Here is an 18,218-nt window from a genome sequence, read left to right on the forward strand (position 1 = left end):
TATCACTTAAGTGTTAACTTCCTTTTCCCTTTGTAGCTACTCTATTTGCCACTCTCCTCAGCCTGTATCTCATCTCCTTCCTTCACCTCTGTATTTTTCATTTGTTCACAAATATTTATTGTGCATCTAATCATTGCCAAGACCCTGAGAATATAAAATGAGCAAGATTCTGGCTATTGCGAAGCTTATTTTTTTTTTTATAATGGAGACTATCGCAGTCAAAGGATTTACAAATACGTAATTCAAATTGCTCCATATTTTGAACATTAACTATGTGTTGGCTGCTAGATGAAGAATTTTAAATAGACAATCATCGTCTCTTTGAAGTAAACATACTGTTTCAGTATTATAGATAATGTCTTTGTCCTCCACTTTTCTTGGTAAGTTAGATTTTAAAATATTGGAGTTGGTATTCAAATTCAGTTTGACTTTCTAGCCTTTGCTCTTAACCAGTATGTTGTACCAAAGTGCCTTCTTATCTGCTGTTTTAGACACATAACAGGAAATGAGCATTTGGGATCCGCCTTCTGAACAGACATGGTAGAAAGACCGTAGCACAGAAAATTTAGTCTGTATACTTCTGTTTAGACTAGTGGTTCTTAAACTGTGAAATTTTTTTCGTTATACTAGTTTTGGTATTCACAAATTGTCAGCCTTGATTTTCAGGGCTCTCATCAGTGTAGACTTAAGCATGTGAACCAGTTGTCTGGTTTGACTTTTGATTATTAGCTGCTGTTTTCAATTCCAAGCCATAGTCTTTCAATTATTTTTTCTGTTAAGGCACATCACCCTTGTCAGTTTAAATAGTTTTTGTCATAGAACATAAGATTTGATCTTCTCTGATGAACTGTTGATATTTAACACTTCCTTACTGGCTTGACTACAGTGGTACAAGCTACCTGAAAGGGAAAGTCACACATGTATGGCCCTCTGGTGAACATCTTAACCTCTTTCTTGAGGCTGGCTAGGGACTTGACAGCTAGGGCTGTTGTCCAGTTGTATTTTCTTAAATTCTGGTACAAGCTGGATGTGGTGGTGTATGCCTATAATCTCAGAACTGAGGCTGAGGCAGGAGAATTTTCTCGAATTCAAGGCCAACCTGGGCTTCATAGTGAATTCAAGGCCAGCCTGAATGACATAATGAGACCTTGTCTCAAACAAAACAAAGAACAAAATAAAACAAAATCCTGGGGTAATATTTGAGCTGTAAAGTAAACAAAAATGGGATAAAGGGCTGGAGTGTAGCTCAGTGGTACACTTACCTAAGCTTTGGGTTTAATCTCCAGCACCTCTAAATAAATGAATCTCATACATTCTATTCTAGATTAGCTTTTTATGTGAATATATAATTATATATAATAAGGAAATGTATAGAAACTACAAAGATTAGTAGACCAGAAGTCAGTACTGAAGTTTTAAATTTCTTCTAGGCAAAATTTGACACTGGAATTTTAAAAATTGTTTTTTTGAGATAGGGTCTCACTGTCTAGTTTAGTTCAGCCTTAAATTTGCTTATAGGCTAGGATCATGAATTCAGGGCCAGCCTGGACTGCGTAACAAGGGAGGGGGAGTGAGTGTGTATGAGAGTGTGTGTGTGTGTGTGTGTGTGTTGTGTTATGTTATGTTACAGGGGGTTTAAACCAGGGCCTTTGTGCAAAGATACATCCTCAGCTGTTTTTATTTTGTGAGGAGTCTCAAGTTGTTCAAGTGAGATTTAAGCTTGTGGTACTCCTGCCTCAGCCTTACACAGTGCTGGGATTATAGGTGTGGACCACAATGCCTGGCTGTCTTTCCTTTTTGAAGTACATACAACTCTGTTGAATGGATCTATCAGGGTTATTCAGCTTTTGATGGAAATTTAGCCTGTTTCTAGTCTTTGAGTACCGATAGCCTTTTGCACTTTATTTTAACCTTGTATTTGTTGAGTGAAATGTGTAATTGTGGTGCATTCAGTTCACTGTTGTTCACAATATCCTATATTAATATTTTATAAAAATACTTCAGAGTTTCTTTTTTCCCCCAAGGGCTATCGTTAGAGTATCTTTGGCCCTACTTGTCTTTGTGTTAGTGGACTTGAAATATTTCTGTGCTCTAAACATTAATTGCAATGAAAAAAATGCTTAAACTCTTCACAAAAGCCAGAAAGTAAGCATGGGCTATTTTTACTGTATTTAAGCTTTTGGTTTTCTTTTTTTTTTGGTACTGGGTATCGAACTTGGGACCTTGCGCTTGCAAGGCAGGCGTTGGAACCACTGAGCTAAATCCCCTGCAAGCTTTTGTTTTCAAGAGAACTGAATTTCATTGCCCTTTGTTGTGTTTTGATTTTGATCTGGTGATGATTTGTTATGTAGAATCTCCTAGATTTACTGTATTTGCTGTTACTCAATAGAAAGCAGCCCGGGTACATGCCCCCCCCCCCCCCCGCCCCCTTAAATAACAAAAGGCTTCCTTGGGAGCATGAAAGAAAAATTTTTTTTTTTTGAAAAATATTTTTTATTTTTATTTTATTTTGTTATTATTTTTTTTGTACTGGGGATCAAACTCGGGTCCTTGCGCTTTCGCAGCAGGCGGCGAAACCACTGAGCTAAATCCCCGGCCCAGAAAAAGATTTAAAAAAAAATTTTTTTATTTTTTGGTACTGGGGATTGAACTCAGGACCTTATGGTTGTGAGGCAGGCAGTGGCACCACTGAGCTAAATCCCCATTTAGGTTTTACTTTTATTGTATATTTAGTCAAATGCTTTTTCTCTGAACCTTTTTACCCTTTGGTTTCAGTTTTGTGTAAAGTCTACATAGTTGACTTAAAAACAGGGGTTCTGCAGACAGCCTGAAACTTCACTAGTTGTGACCTTAGAACATTGTTTTTATACTATGGTAATGAAAATATTGCACCTGTGAGCCTGGCATGATGGTGCATACCTGTAAGCCCGGCATTCTGGAAGGCTGAGGGAGGAGGCTCCCAAGTTCAAGCCCAGCATGGCAGTTTACTTAGTGAGACCCTGTCTCAAGAGTAAAAGTGGCTAATGTGGCCTTTCCTCATCATAGCCCACCCTGCTTTCTTCAGGGTGTACATTTATCTTGCTTTTTCCTCTTTTAGTCAGCCCAAGCACTCTGCAGAGCCAGTTTCTCCCCCACTCTTTGCTTTTACTTTCTTGAATAAACTTAGTCACTCCTTTAAAAAAAAAAAAAAAAAAAAAAAGGAATAAAAATCATGGAATTGAATTGCATACAGTCATCATTAACCCTGACTAGGCCCTGAAGTGTTCAGGTTAGATCACCCTACACCCTAGTTTATGGGTTTTGGAAAAAGGAGATTGTTCCAGCAGGGAAGCGTAATTTATTTTATGTAAGTGTTCTTGCAAACTAATTTGGAAGATAAATTTAGAAAAACAAAATTTGGTATAAAGATAATTGTTAACATTTTGATAATATTCTTTTATCACTGACTTTGAAATTCTGAAGTGATACATTTGAGATAACTGTATGTGTTAAAGTGATTTGGTTAAGAAAAAAAGTTAGAGAGCCGGGGATTTAGCTCAGTGGTTTTGCTGCCTGCTGGGCAAGCTCAAGGACCCCAGTTTTATCCCTGGTACCAAAAAAAAAAAAAGAAAAAAAGTTAGAGATAGGCATGGTGGTGCACACCTGCACTCCAGAGGCTGAGGCTGAAGGATTTCAAGTTTGAGGCCATCTTGGCAGTTTAGCAAATAGAAAGATAAGGGTCTCAAAAAAAAAAAAAAAGTGATTGTAGGGGAGAGAGCTGTTATTTCTGTTATTTTAACCTATATTTAATGTCAGGGCATCTTTTTTTTTTCCCCCCAGGTACTGGGAGTCGAATGCAAGCCCTTGTGCTTGCCAGGCAGGCAAGGTGCCACTGAGCTAAATCCTCAGCTCTAGGGCATCTTTTATTTGTTGTTTTTTGAGACAAGATCTTGCTATGTAGTGTTCAGGCTGGCCTTCATCTCACAGTGATTCTCTTGCTTCAGCCTCCCAAGTGCTGGAATTATAGGCATGTGCCACCATGCCTGACAGAACATCATTTTTAATATCACATTGTTTTCTATAGACTAAATTTCTGTTTCTAATACTATGCTAGACTTAAAGCAAGCAAATAGTGCTTGTGTTTTCTGAGTCCATCAACATTAGTTCAGGTTAGCTTATTTATCCCAGGATGCTTTACCTAAAGTTTCAAGATCTTTGATAAGGTCATACTCTTAAGTGAAATAAATAAGACACACATGTATAAATACCGACTAGTTTCTTTTTTTTTTTTTCTTAAATTCTTTTATTGGTACATTTTAGGTATACAACACATTCACATTTCTCATTGGGAACTTGTACCTTTACATGATGCATCTTGGTTCTTATTTTTTCCCCATTCCTAGCCCTCCCTTCACCACCTCCACCCTTCCCTATTTACAAAGACTTTATTTCCATTTTTTCCATTTCTCATCATTTTTCCCTTCCCTTCTTTCCTTTCCCCTGCCCCTCCCACTACCCCTACCCCTTTGGACCTTCCTATTTTGCATTATCGATTATTCTAATCATTGGTATATTTTAGGTATACAATATAATGACATTCATCATTGGAAATTTGCACCTTTGCATAATCTCTTTGTTCTTATTTTTCACCCTTGTCCAGTCCTCCCTTCAACCCCTCCATTCCTCCCTATTTACAAAGATTTTGTTCCTATTTTTCCATTTTCTCATATTAATTTCATTCCCTTCTTTCCTTTCCCCTACCCCTCCCACTTCCTTCCCCTTTGCCCCTTTTCTTCCTATTTCACATTACCTATTATGCATTTTAGTCCTTATTTACACCCTCAGTTTCTCACACCAGAGAAACTATAATACCCAATAGTTTCTCTAGTATGAGAAATTGAGGGTGTAAATAAGGATTAAAAGGATTAATAACTAATAATTGATACTTTGAAACAGGAATAGGTCCAAAGGGGTAGGGGTGGTGGGAGGAGATGGAGAAAGGAAAGATTGGAAAGGAAAAATTATGAGAAAAGAAAAAAAATTGCAAAGAAGTATGTAAATATAGGGAAGGGTGGAGGGGTGAAGGGCGCACAGGTAATGGGGAAAAAAAAGAACCAAGATATATCATGTTCAGGTACAAATACCCAATGATAAATGTAAACATATTGTATACCTAAAATGTACCAATAAAAGAATTTAAGCAAAAAAAAAAAAAAGATAAAAACTCAGAGCTGCCATTATGATTCTATCATGCTGTTAATAAAATGAATCCCTTTATTAAAGAAAAAGATCTTTAATAAAAAGCAGTGTGATGTTTGCCTTTATAAACCTAGCACTGCTTTCAGATGAGTATGCCTTGTGATTGATTAGAGAACTGGTACTTTTTTCTTTTGGTACTGGTAATGGAACCCAGGGTCTTGTTCTCTACCACTGACTTAACATCTCTGTCCTTTTAAAAAATTTAAAAATTTTGAGACTGAGTCTGGCTGAATTGCCCAATCCTGATCCCAACCCCAAGTAGCTGGGATTGGATGTGAGGGCAATGTGGCTGCCACATCTGTCGCTCCATTGATTGCCAGGGTGGATTTGGCTGATGTGGCTGGCTAGGCAGGTGTTCCCTTCCTCCCTCACTGCTCCATGTGTGTCCCTCCCGAAGCTGTGCACTTGGTCAAAGAAGGACCACCCCCAATAGAGGAGGCTGTTTCCTTGGTCAAGGTTATACGAGTAGCTGCACTCCCCTGCTAGAACCTCCAAACAAGCTCTCAAATTGCTAGGATTACAGGTGTGTGCCACCATGCCTGGTGAGGACTGATAAATAAGTGTTGCCTTTCTGAATGTCATTGAGCAGTCCAGCATGATTGTGTGCTAACTGAAGATATGTTCTGATGTAGTTTTCAAATTTGCCCACCTCACTCAGGCAGTTAGCTAGCACATTCATTCCCTACCAAAATTGTGGCCTACTAAAGGGTTAGCCCAATTGTTTAGAAAAGGTTTGCAAATGTATATGATTATAGGGTAAGCAGAGAGCTAGGTAGTTGTGACCTTTTATGATAAAAGTCTTAATTTGGAAGAGTTTCTGTCTGGTACATACTTCTATATCATTGAAGATCTGTAGTTTAACTTTAAAAAATTTTTAGTATACGTGCTGCCAAAGCAAGTGCATATTTTTCTGAATTTTTCATTTATTCTGCCCCCACGCCCACAGGTATTTTTCACTTGTGTTTACTGGGGAGCAGGTTAAAATTTGGAAACCTAAAGTGGGAACAAGACCTGGGGAGCTAGAGCAGGAGCTGTGAGGTTTCATTTCTTTCCTAATAATGGAGATAATCATTTAGGGATGGAGAAGGACACACTGCCAGTATTTCTCCATGAGTCTGTCTTACTTGGGGCATGGTATAGCAGATGCCTTTTTTCCAAGGAATCCAGATTACTACTGAGCAAGTGTTCTCATGTTAAACCCATTTGTGGCTGATTCTTGCTATTAATTGTGACCTCGCAATTTCATCAACTGTAGGAATCTACTCTCATCATGTCTAGATCTTGTCGTTTTCTTGAAGTATAACTCAATTCTAAATGCTGCTCTCACTATGATTTCTGATTCTTCTACCTTATTCTCCTATTTCTTTTTCTGGTTTTCACTAAATCTGTCCTTTGAAGCCACCAGTATTGTCTTGCCCTTGCTTTGTTCTTTCACTTTCAGATTTTGTTCCTTTTTCTCTATTATCTGTGGATCTCTAGGGTCGGTCAGTCATTTCAACATTCTTGGGAATACCTTCAGTTGTTTCAACCCCTTGCCTTCTGCTCTTCTTGTCTCACCTGTCATGCTGGATTAACTTACCAGTTGTTTCCTGTGAAGTTTGATGCTCTTAGCAGAAGTAGAATAAGTGTGCCAGTTAACTGTTATAAATTGCTAATGTCCAACTTGAGGCAGCAACATTGAGGATTCATTTCTGTTCCCCACACGTGGTGTTTCTTTTTTTTACCTGGCCAGTCTCCAAACTTTCAACTAATGGTGTTAGAGAAATACAGAGGCCAAAAGGGATATGCTTGCTTTATTTTGTTTACTTTGAGATGCGTTCTGACTAAGTTGTCCAGGCTGGTCTTGAATGCTGGGCTCATGTATTCTTTCTGCCTCAGCCTTCTGGGTAAGTGGGACTACCGGAACCACCATTCCAAGTTTTTATTTTGAAATGTCTTTTAAAACTGTTAAAAGTCTGTTAAAATTCTTCTATTGTGCAACCACAAGGACCCAAGTTCTATCCCCGGGACCAAAAAACAAAAAAACAAAAAAGAACTGTTAAAAGTCTTGAAAAATTATCATGATTACAAACATTATTATTATTGTGTTACTGGGATTGAACCCAGGGCCTTTACACTGACCTACATCCCTAGCCACTTTTATTTATGTATATATTTATAAATTTTGCAACAGGGTCTCCATAAGTTTCCCAGGCCTAGCTGTAGCTTGTGATTCTTCTGCCTCAGCCTCCCAGATTACAGTTTTGTTTCACCATGTCCAGCAGTACAGTAGTTCTTACGTGATATCTAGGAGGGTTTTGGTGCTTTTGGAGTAGAAAAAAATGTTTAATCTTGGCACTGCTTTAGATCTCTTCCATATATTGCTAGCTTCCCCCCTCAATCCTCTGTTACTTGGTTTGACTACCACAAACATTTGGGAAAAAGATTTTGTACACTTAAGGAGCATTTTAAAAAGATTGTTAGGGCCAGGGATTTAGCTCAGTGGTTCCGGCCCCTGCCTCGCAAGCGCAAGGTCCTGAGTTCGATTCCCGGAACCCCCCCACACCCCCCAAAAAAGATTGTTGTGCTCAATTCTTGCCACATATATCCTACAGACCAATCAGTTTAAAATACTTACTTGGCTGCTATGCCCTTTTGTAGCTTCCCTTTCCCCAAGTAGATAGTCCCCCAACATACCTTGGTGCGCTAGTGTACACCAGACTTTTGGTGTTCATTTCCTCCCAATCAGGTTATGGTGTGGTTACCGTTCAGCTCAAAGAGCCATGCACTGTAATATATGGAGCAGATGTACTGTGATGTGGAGCATCTTGGATTTAGCAAAAGGACTGTTGAATAGTTAAAGATTGAGAACCACTGATTCATAAAATAAAATGTTTCTTCTTAAGAAAAAAATTAGTCTGTGGATCTGCCCACTGCCCCTTATTCTGCTTGATTGTTGGCTTCTTTGTTTTTTTGGTACCGGGGATCAAACCTGGGTCCTTGCGCTTGCACAGCAGGCAGCGAAACCACTGAAGTAAATCCCCGGCCCTGTTGGCTTCTTTTTGCTTTATACCTTATACTTAGTATAGAACTGTTTATCTCTTAAGACAGGGACTTGTTGTGTAGTAAGCTAGCTTTGAACTCGTTATGTAGCTCATGCTGGCCTTGAGCTTGGGTATCATTCTGCCTCAGCCACCCAAATGTTAGGATTACAGTTGTGTGGCACCATGCCCATCTAAATATTGAACTGTTTTAAATGTATGTATATGTATATATGTATTAGACTTTGTTCCATTATCTGGGACTTCCCCTTGAGCAAGATCTCCTCCCACATAGTCAGAATTAATCCTCTAGTCAGGTTTGGTGGCATAGATGCTGTGTTTCCAGCATCTCAGGAGGCCGAGGCAGGAAAATGACAAGTTTGAAGCCACCTGGGCAAATTAGTGAGCCAGTTTTGTTTTTGTTTTTTGAGCCAAGGTCTTGTTATATGTTCCAGGATGGCCTTGAAGTTTCGATCCTCATGCCTCAGCCTTCTGAGTGCTGGGACTACACATGTGGATTATTTCACCCAACTGATAAGAGCACCTTGGGTTCAGTTCCCACTACTGCCGAACAAGGAAACAAAAAAGCAAAAAACCCCTAATCCTGACTTTAGGAAAGATTCTTTATATCACTATTTTCCCACTAGATTAGTTGCTTACTTTCTTCTTTATTGCTACACCACAGGTATGTCTAGGTTTGTATTTACTCTATTCTGTTGGAATAACTTTGTTTGGGATCAAGCTCTGGATCTTGCCTGGAACCACTGAGCTAAATCCCCAGCCCTGGAATAACTTTGGTAACAATTATATTCTGTAAAGGAAACACAAGTTTATTTTCTTATTTTTGGTTTTTTTTTTTTTTTTGACACAGAGTCCCACCTGTGTCATCCAGGCTGGCCTTGAAGTTGCACTCTTCCTGCCTCAGCCTCCTGAATGTTGGGATTATAGGCATGCGCCACCACGCCCAGCTGGAAGCTGAGTTTAAGAGCAGGAACTCTTTCTTACCTCTGATCTATAGCACATAGCACAGAGCATGGCATTATCTTCAATCCATTTTTGTTAAACTAAGTGTAACTGAGGCAATAGAATGGATATTTCAGTTAGAATATACTTGTAGGTACTAAGTAGGTTTAAGAACAACCTTCATTTCAATCGGTTTTAAGTATTTATAATAAATTTTTATTCTTTTGCATGTTTTCTTGGCTGTATGGAAATAGAGAAGAAGAAAATGAGGTAAGTGTGATTTAAGTAGGCATTCAATGATTATGGGATTGACCTCTATATTTTAGACACTGGGTAAAAGCTGAAAACATTTAAAAAGTTACAGTGGACCCTTGAATTACGACCCGCCTGACATATGAACAACTTGGGTTACGACTGGAATTTTAATTTTAACTTAGGAACAAAGTCTTGAGTTACAACCCGAATGCTGGCCGCTTGTGCTTCCAGATGGTCTCAGATACAGATTTAACCCTTAAAGAGTTCTAGAAGGAACATTATAACATCTTCTCCTGTGTGGGGTTGAGAAATCCTGGGCCAGTGTCTAAGGACACTAAGATCTATCTGCCTGTGTACAGGAGAGAGACTTTGAAGGCTACATAGAGGAGTCTGAGCCTTCAATTGACCAACTTGAGTTACAAGCATGCCTCTCGAATGAATTGAGTTCCTAAATCAAGGTTCTACTATAGAGCTATCATTTTGAGTGTGAAATGAAGTAATACTTTTTTCTTTGTTTTTGGAGCTACAACAACTCAATTCAGTGAGAAATGTGTATGCAATTCTTACCCACCCCCTTCCCTTGGTGGTATTGGGGATTAAACCCAGGGCCTTTGCGTTGGATTACATCCCTAGCCCAGTTTTTATATTTTGTTTTGAGACAGTTTTGCTAAGTTGTGAAGTTGTCTCTGGCTGTGCTTGAAGTTGTCTTCCTCTTCCTCCCAGATTTCTAGGTATGGACCACTGTGCCCAGCTAAGAAAATGTTTTTTAAACATTAGGGATTCAAAAATTCTAGTAAAGGCTTGGGGATTTAGCTCAGTGGTTCCGCCGTCTGCCCCACAAGCACAAGGATCAGAGTTCAATCCCCGGTACAAAAAAATCTAGTAAAGGTTCAAACAAAGTATCTCTGCAGGCAGGTTTTAAAGTTTTTACCTATTGAGCTTCCATTTAAAATTTATTTTGGAAAATGGATTCTGTTTCTTAAAAGAATTTGAAAACTACTAGTTTATGATAATATTATGTGAAAACATTTATTTTCCCATTTGAATAGTTAGTATATACTTTGAAAACTGATTTTGGATTTCACTGTGTTGAATCGAATAATTACTCTTAAGTAGCCACAGTTGATTAAAGATTATCCATTAGAAAATTTTTTTGGATGGCAAGCACACCATCTTTAATTTAGTCTTGAGTTTGTAGCTATAGATTTTTCTCTATTTTTTTGACTCTGTAGGGAAAGTCTTGCTGGAAGGCTCTCTCCCTTTTTTTTCCCCCCTCTTTGACCTAGGTCAGTGTTGTCAAACCTTTTAGAGCTTTCAGTGATACAAATAGCCCAGTGTGGCACATGTACCATAGGTTCACCATCACTGACCTAGGTTATCCCTTTTACTTCTTGTTTTTTGGTACTAGGGATCAAACTCAGGCCCTTGTACTTGTGAGGCAGGTGGTGGCACCACTGAGCTAAATCCCTGTCCCCTGTGTCTTTTTTTTTTTTTGGTACTGGGGATCAAACTCGGGTCCTTGCACTTGCACAGCAAGTGGCGAAACCACTGAGCTAAATCCCCAGCTCAAATAGTTTTGGTTTTTTTTGGGTTTTTTTTTTTTTTTGGTACCAGGGATTGAACTCAGGACCTTGCATTTACTCGGCAGGCAGCAGAACCACTGAGCTAAATCCCGGGCCCTGGCCCCTATGTCTTTTACTTTTAATTTGCACCATTTCCTTTGATGGTTTGGAAAATAATGGAGGGAGAAGTATCACTGTCTGTCTGGTTGCTCATATAGTAGCATCAGACCATACACTAGCATTACCCAAGTGTGTGTGACCCAGGTAGAGACAGTGACAATGTGCCATGGCAAGTAATTTCTAAGAAGACAGAAGGCCTGGTCTTCATTTGGTTACCTTGTCTGTAAAATGAATGAGAGATGGGAGACTTCCCTATACAAGGGGTTTTCCTGGGCAGCTTTCCAGAATCGTTGATGGTGTTTGTCATTCCCCCCCCCCCTTTCTAAGAAATTAAAAACAAACACCCAAAACAAATGTTTTCGCTTCATCTTAGAGCTACTGAATTAATCCCCTAGAGTTTGGGGCACAGATCTATATTTTTATGATCCACCCAACTGATTGTATGTGATGCCAGCAGACCACAGGTTTTGTTGATCTCTATTGTTTCTTATCAGGTAGTACACAAGAACAAACTATCTTGCGTACTAAGATATTAGCTACTGCCCTTTATGTATATGTCCTTTACATACCAAGTCTTAAAAAAAATCTTATTGAAAAATGCTGGAAAATAGCTACAAAATCAGATGAAATATTTTTATGTAAGAAAAAGCAAGAATGGGAAAATATGGGTAACTGTTGAAGCTGGGAGTGGGTATTTAATGTTGTATTATACTGTTCTCTATGTTGTTGAATATATTTGAAAATTTCCATAGTGGTTGAAAAAAATCTGTAGCATAGTAAAATTCATCTTTTGTTACCAAAAAATTTTTTTCCTGATGATAATCATTTTAAACTGTGATGGTAGCCATTTGAAAGTACTACTATTTATTTAATAAGTAATTGTTTATTTCATTTCTTTTAGGCAAAGATTGAAAGTGTGCAGAAAACAGGTTTCATCAAAGGACCAATGTTCAAAGGTGTTGCTTCTAGTCGATTTTTGCCCAAAGGCACCAAGACAAAAGTTAATTTGGAGGAACAAGGACGACAGAAGGTGTCATTCAGCTTCAGCCTTACAAAAAAAACTTTGCAGAATAGGTTTCTTACCGCACTTGGCAATGAAAAACAAAATGATACTCCAAACTCCCCTGCTTTATCTCAAGGAGACTCAACTCCTAAAATTAAAGTGGACATTGGAGATACCTTAGCTACTACAGAAGAATCTTCCCCACCAAAATCAAGAGTGGAATTGGGCAAAATTCATTTTAAAAAACATCTGCTTCATGTGACTTCCAGGCCACTGCTGGCTACTACCTCAGCAGTAGCATCTCCATCTCCTCCCCCAGTACAGTTACCAGCAGTCATACCAGAATCAACAACTATAGACTCACCACCTTCATCTCCACCTCCACCACCTCCACCTCCCCAAGCCACAACACCCTCATCACCAGCACCAATAACAGAGCCAGTGGCCTCACCACACACACCAGTAACAGTTCTCACGACAGCACCACTATCCTTACCAGTAGATGTAGCAGTTAGAACTCTGAAAGAACCACCAGTTACACTTGTAAAAGAGTCTTTAGAAGTGGATACTAAGCAGGACATTATATCTAACAATTCAGAAGAACACATAACTCACAATCTGAATGATCAAGTAGATAGTCCTTCACCAAAAGAAGATTCCCATATTGGGAAGGAAGAAGATATTCCAGATAGTTCTAAGATTAGTCTGAGCTCTAAAAAACCGGTTTCTAAGAAGAAATATTCACAATTTGAAGGCTCATTTTTTGGCTCAGAATCTGATGAAGATTCTGTAAGGACTTCCTCCAGTCAAAGATCACATGATTTAAAAATTTCAGCAAGCATTGAAAAGGAAAGAGATATTAAAAAGAGCTCAGCGCCTTTAAAAAGTGAAGATTTAGGAAAATCTTCAAGGTCTAAAACAGAAAGAGAAGATAAATATTTTAGCTACTCAAAACTTGAAAGAGATACTCGGTATGTATCTTCCCGATGTAGATCAGAAAGAGAGCGAAGGCGGAGCAGATCTCGTTCCAGATCTGACAGGGGGTCTAGAGCTAGCCTATCCTATTCCCGGTCAGAACGATCTCATTATTATGACTCTGATCGACGCTACCATAGGAGTTCCCCTTATCGAGAGAGGACACGCTATTCTCGGCCATATACAGATAACAGGGGACGAGAGAGTTCCGACTCTGAAGATGAATATAAGAAGACATACTCAAGGCGCACCTCGTCTCATTCCTCCTCTTACAGAGACCTGAGAACATCATCCTATTCTAAATCTGATCGGGACTGCAAAACTGAGACCTCTTACTTAGACATAGAGAGAAGAGGAAAGTATTCTTCCAAACTAGAGAGAGAATCCAAAAGGACTTCAGAAAATGAAGCAATAAAAAGATGTTGTTCTCCTCCTAGTGATCTGGGATTCCGATGGGGGTCCTCATATTCTAAGCACGATTATAGTGCTTCCCGCTACAAATCTGCCCTTTCAAAGTCCATACCCAAGTCTGACAAATTTAAAAATTCTTTCTGTTGTACAGAATTAAATGAGGAAAGCAAACAGTCTCATTCTTCTAGTTTACAGACTCCTTGTTCAAAAGGTAGTGAGTTAAGAACTGTTAGTAAAATTCCTGAAAGAGAAAAGACTGGGTCTCCATCTGCATCAAATCGGTTAAATGATTCACCTACTTTTAAAAAGCTAGATGAATCACCTATTTTTAAGTCAGAATTTATAGGACGTGATAGCCATGATAGTATTAAAGAATTGGACTCTTTATCTAAAGTGAAGAATGATAAATTAAAAAACTTTTGTCCCATTGAATTAAATATAAACGGATCTCCTGGGGCAGAATCTGATGTGACAACATTTTGCACTTCTAAAACTGATGCTGTTTTGATGACATCTGATGATAGTGTGACTGGATCAGAGGTATCTCCTTTGGTCAAAGCATGCATATCTTCATCAAATGGATTTCAGAGTATTAGTAGGTGCAAGGAAAAAGACTTGGACACTTGCATGCAGCATAGTAAGTCACAAAGTCCATTTAAAGAAACAGAACCTTTGGTGTCACCATGCAGTGATAATATGTCTTTGCCAGTTATGACTACAGATTATTCTAAAACAGAAAAAGAGCCAGTTGATATGAGAGTTTCTTGCTGTAAAACCAAAGATTCAGATAGATATTGTACTGCAAATGAGAGTAACCCTTCTTTGTGTTATTCTGAAGCTGAAACTGTTGAGCCTTCAGTTACGAAGATTTCTTCAAATAGCTTTAAGAATGTACATTTGGAATCAAAAACAGTTGTATGTGATAAGAGAAATCTGACAGATCAGCACTCAAAATTTACATGTGAAGAGTATAAACAGAGTGTTGGTAGCACTAGTTCAGCTTCTGTTAATCATTTGGATGATTTATATGAACCTATTGGGAGTTCAAGTATTGGTTCATCTCTTCAGAGTCTTCCACCAGGAATAAAAGTGGACAGTTTGACTCTCTTGCCATGTGGTGAGAACACATCTCCAGTTCTGGATGGAGTGCTGAAGAGTAAAAAGAGCACAGAGGTTTTAAAGCATACAGGGAAAGAAAAAATAGTAGACGTAGGTAGTGGCTTTTCTAATTCAGGAAAGGCATTTGCCTCTTGGGAAAACAGGCATAATAATGGGCTATCTGGGAAATGTTTGCAAGAGGCTCAAGAAGAAGGGAATTCCATATTGCCTGATAGAAGAGGAAGACCAGAGATCTCTTTAGATGAAGGAGTAAGGGGGCATGCACATACATCTGATGACTCAGAAGTTGTACTTTCTTCTTGTGATTTGAATTTAACTGTGGAAGATGATGGTGTAACTTACACCTTAAAATGTGATAGTAGTGGTCATGCCCCTGAAATTGTGTCTACTGTCCATGAAGATTATTCTGGTTCCTCTGAAAGTTCAAGTGATGAAAGTGATTCAGAAGATACAGATTCTGATGACAGCAGTATTCCAAGAAACCGTCTCCAATCTGTTGTGGTTGTGCCAAAGAATTCTACTTTGCCTATGGAAGAAACAAGTCCATGTTCTTCCCGGAGCAGTCAAAGTTATAAGCATTATTCCGACCACTGGGAAGATGAGAGATTAGAGTTAAGGAGGTATTCATATGAGGAAAAATTTGAGAATATAACAAGTAAAGGCTGTCCTCAAACTGAAAAGTTCTTTTTTCATAAAGGTACAGAGAAGAATCCAGAAATTTCTTTTATACAATCCAGCAGAAAACAAGTAGATAACCACCTGCCTGAAATTGCCCATTCTCAGAGTGATGGTGTTGATAGTACAAGTCATACAGATATGAAATCTGACCTTCTGGGTCACTCAAATTCAGAAGAAATAACAAAAGCCAAAACATCCTTTAGGCAACAAGATGAGCTACCAGTTTATTCTGATGATTTTGAAGATATCCCAAGTAAATCTCGGCAACAGACCACTTTCCCTAACAGGCCAGATAGTAGACTTGGAAAAACAGAGTTGAATTTTTCTTCTTGTGATATCTCATGCATGGATGGCTTGCACTCATCAGAAGAGCTCAGAAACCTAGGGTGGAACTTCTCTCAACAAGAAAAGCCTACTACCACATATCAGCAACCTGACAGCAGTTATGGAGTCTGTGGTGCACACAGGTATCAGCAAAGTGCAGAACAATATGGTGGGAACCGTAATTACTGGCAAGGCAATGGCTACTGGGATCCAAGATCAGCAGGTAGACCTCCTGGATCTGGGGTCGCTTATGACCGAATTCAAGGGCAGGTTCCAGATTCCTTAACAGATGATCGTGAAGAGGAAGAGAATTGGGATCAACGGGGTGAATCTCACTTTTTAAGCCAGTCTAATAAATTTCTTCTGTCCCTTCAGAAGGACAAGGGGTCGGTGCAAGCACCTGAAATAAGCAGCAATTCCGTTAGGGACTCTTTAGCTGTAAATGAAAGAAAAGACTTTTCAAAAAACCTAGAAAAAAGTGATATTAAAGATCGAGGGCCTCTTAAAAAAAGGAGGCAGGAATTGGAAAGTGATTCTGAAAGTGATGGTGAGCTTCAGGATAGAAAGAAAGTTAGAGTGGATATAGAACAGGGAGGGACCTCAGTGCCCCCAGGTTCAGAGCTGATTGGGCCTTCCTGTGTCATGGATGACTTCAGAGACCCACAGCGATGGAAGGAATGTGCCAAGCAGGGGAAGATGCCTTGTTACTTTGATCTTATTGAAGAAAATGTTTATTTAACAGAAAGGTGAGCCTACTTAATGTTTGTCAAGCAAGTTTCAGCTTTCTTTTTTTAAAATGTTAGCTTTTCCAAACTTCAGATGGACATAGTGTTCTGTGATAAAATGGAAACTTAAAGTATTGTTGACTATTTGGATGTAATAGTATAATTTCTTGTCCTTTTTTTTTGGTACTGGGGATCGACCTCAGGACCTTGCATTTGCAAAGCAGGCACAGTGCCACTGAGCTAAATCCCCAGCCCTAGTATAGATTTCTTTCTCCAGATTTTTTTTATTCCTCTCCCAAGAATGGGGATGTTTTAATTTTTTCCTCTCATTACTTTGATTCTAAAAGTATTTTAGGCGAGCTCAGATTTTCTTTAATTTCTTTTTAATGTAGAAGTATGGCTGAAAGTGAAATTAAACTACAGCAAAATAGCCTGTTCTGAGTGAAAGAAAAAATGGTTAGATTGAATTTGTTTCCTTTTTCCAAATGTGCACAATGAAATATCTTTATGTATTTTTATAAAACAACTAGATTACAATAGAATTTTTTGTCAGTTGTTTTAATGTGTTTTTTTTGTTTGCTTTTAGTACCGGGGATCGAACTCAGGACCTTGCGCTTGTGAGGCAGGCGGTGGCACCACTGAGCTAAATCCCCGGCCCAATGTATTCTTAATAGATTAAATTTGATAATAGTGTAAACATTTTAGAAATGGTAAAATGATTGGAGATGTAGCTCAGCCGTGTAGTGCCTACTTGGCAAGCATGAGGCCCTGAGTTTGATTCCCAGTAACAACAAAAAAAAGAAATTATCAGAAATGGTAAAATGATTATCAAAAATCTAATGTGAAGGAAGGTGTGAAAGTATGGGTAATAAAAACAGTCTTCTAGAGCAGAGCTTCTCAGTTTATAAAACTTAGAGCCCTTAATAATCCTATTTTCTCCATACAGATGTATGTTGATTTTGATCTATGTGTATATGTATTATATATGTGTGTTTATATATACTTTCCTACCTACCCATTCTCTCCTCTTGGAAATTTTCCTCCAAGTTGAGAATCAACCTGTCATTCTTTTAAACATATTCAAAATTTTGTTAAGTCAAAGAAATTTTTGACTATGTAGATAATGTAAAAGATTTCATGTACAGTTAGGTCCCACCAGAAATTTTTTTCTATTAAATAGTTTTTTCTGTTGTAGAGAGCCTGTTCAGCTATGTTCATGTACACCTAGTTGTAAATTAGGTTTTGGTCGAAAATATTTGGTATCTCAAGCAGTGTCTTTCAGGAATTATCGGAGTAGGTTGATGGAATTTATAGCATCTTTGTAAAAGAATGTAAAGGGTGGGGGCCGGGGATGCAGCTCAGTGGTTACACCGCCTGCCTCACAAGCTCAAGGTCCTGAGTTCCATCCCTGGTACCAAAAAAAAAAAAGGAACGTAAAGGGTGTTTTATATGCTAGGCATTTAGGAACTGCCAACAAATTCTTGTGAAATAGTATGAGTGTAATGAAAAAAATAAATCTTAACATCTAATGAAAATACTTATTGCAAAAATCTGTGCCTGTTCACCAAATCAGGCTTTCTAAAGCAATACAAAATAAATCTGAGTCATCAGAACTACAGCTCCTTTTTAAGTACTTACAAATGCATATTTTCTTCATCTTTAGGTTAAGTATACTCATACATCAATTAGTGAATTGTGTCTTTAGTTGATCCAGAGGAATAATTTTTTTTACCTAAACTTAGTTGAAACAATCACAATATTCCTTAGGTACTTTATAAAATGAACTAGAATAGAACAGGTGTTAAAGATCAAAGTAGATTAGAGG

The 18,218-nt window shown here is 38.4% G+C and overlaps 1 protein-coding gene across 5 annotated transcripts in view; it reads left to right on the forward strand.

Moving 5' to 3' along the window:
• The window catches only part of Setd2 (SET domain containing 2, histone lysine methyltransferase), a 121,090-nt gene that overhangs the window by 19,016 nt on the left and 83,856 nt on the right, over positions 1–18,218 (forward strand). For all 5 annotated transcript variants that reach the window (XR_015441168.1, XR_015441167.1, XM_087187095.1 and 2 more), the window contains exons 2-3: positions 9,476–9,491; positions 12,060–16,414. Coding sequence is in view for 3 of the 5 variants with exons in the window: in XM_087187095.1 (XP_087043221.1) it covers positions 9,476–9,491; positions 12,060–16,414 (4,371 nt within the window). In the remaining 2 variants the exon portion in view is untranslated. The remainder of the gene's footprint in view (positions 1–9,475; positions 9,492–12,059; positions 16,415–18,218) is intronic.

This window comes from Heterocephalus glaber, unplaced genomic scaffold (assembly GCF_053883595.1).
Source record: "Heterocephalus glaber isolate CG9 unplaced genomic scaffold, H.glaber_assembly_v1.0 deba00001504, whole genome shotgun sequence".
Classification (NCBI taxonomy): domain Eukaryota; kingdom Metazoa; phylum Chordata; class Mammalia; order Rodentia; family Bathyergidae; genus Heterocephalus; species Heterocephalus glaber.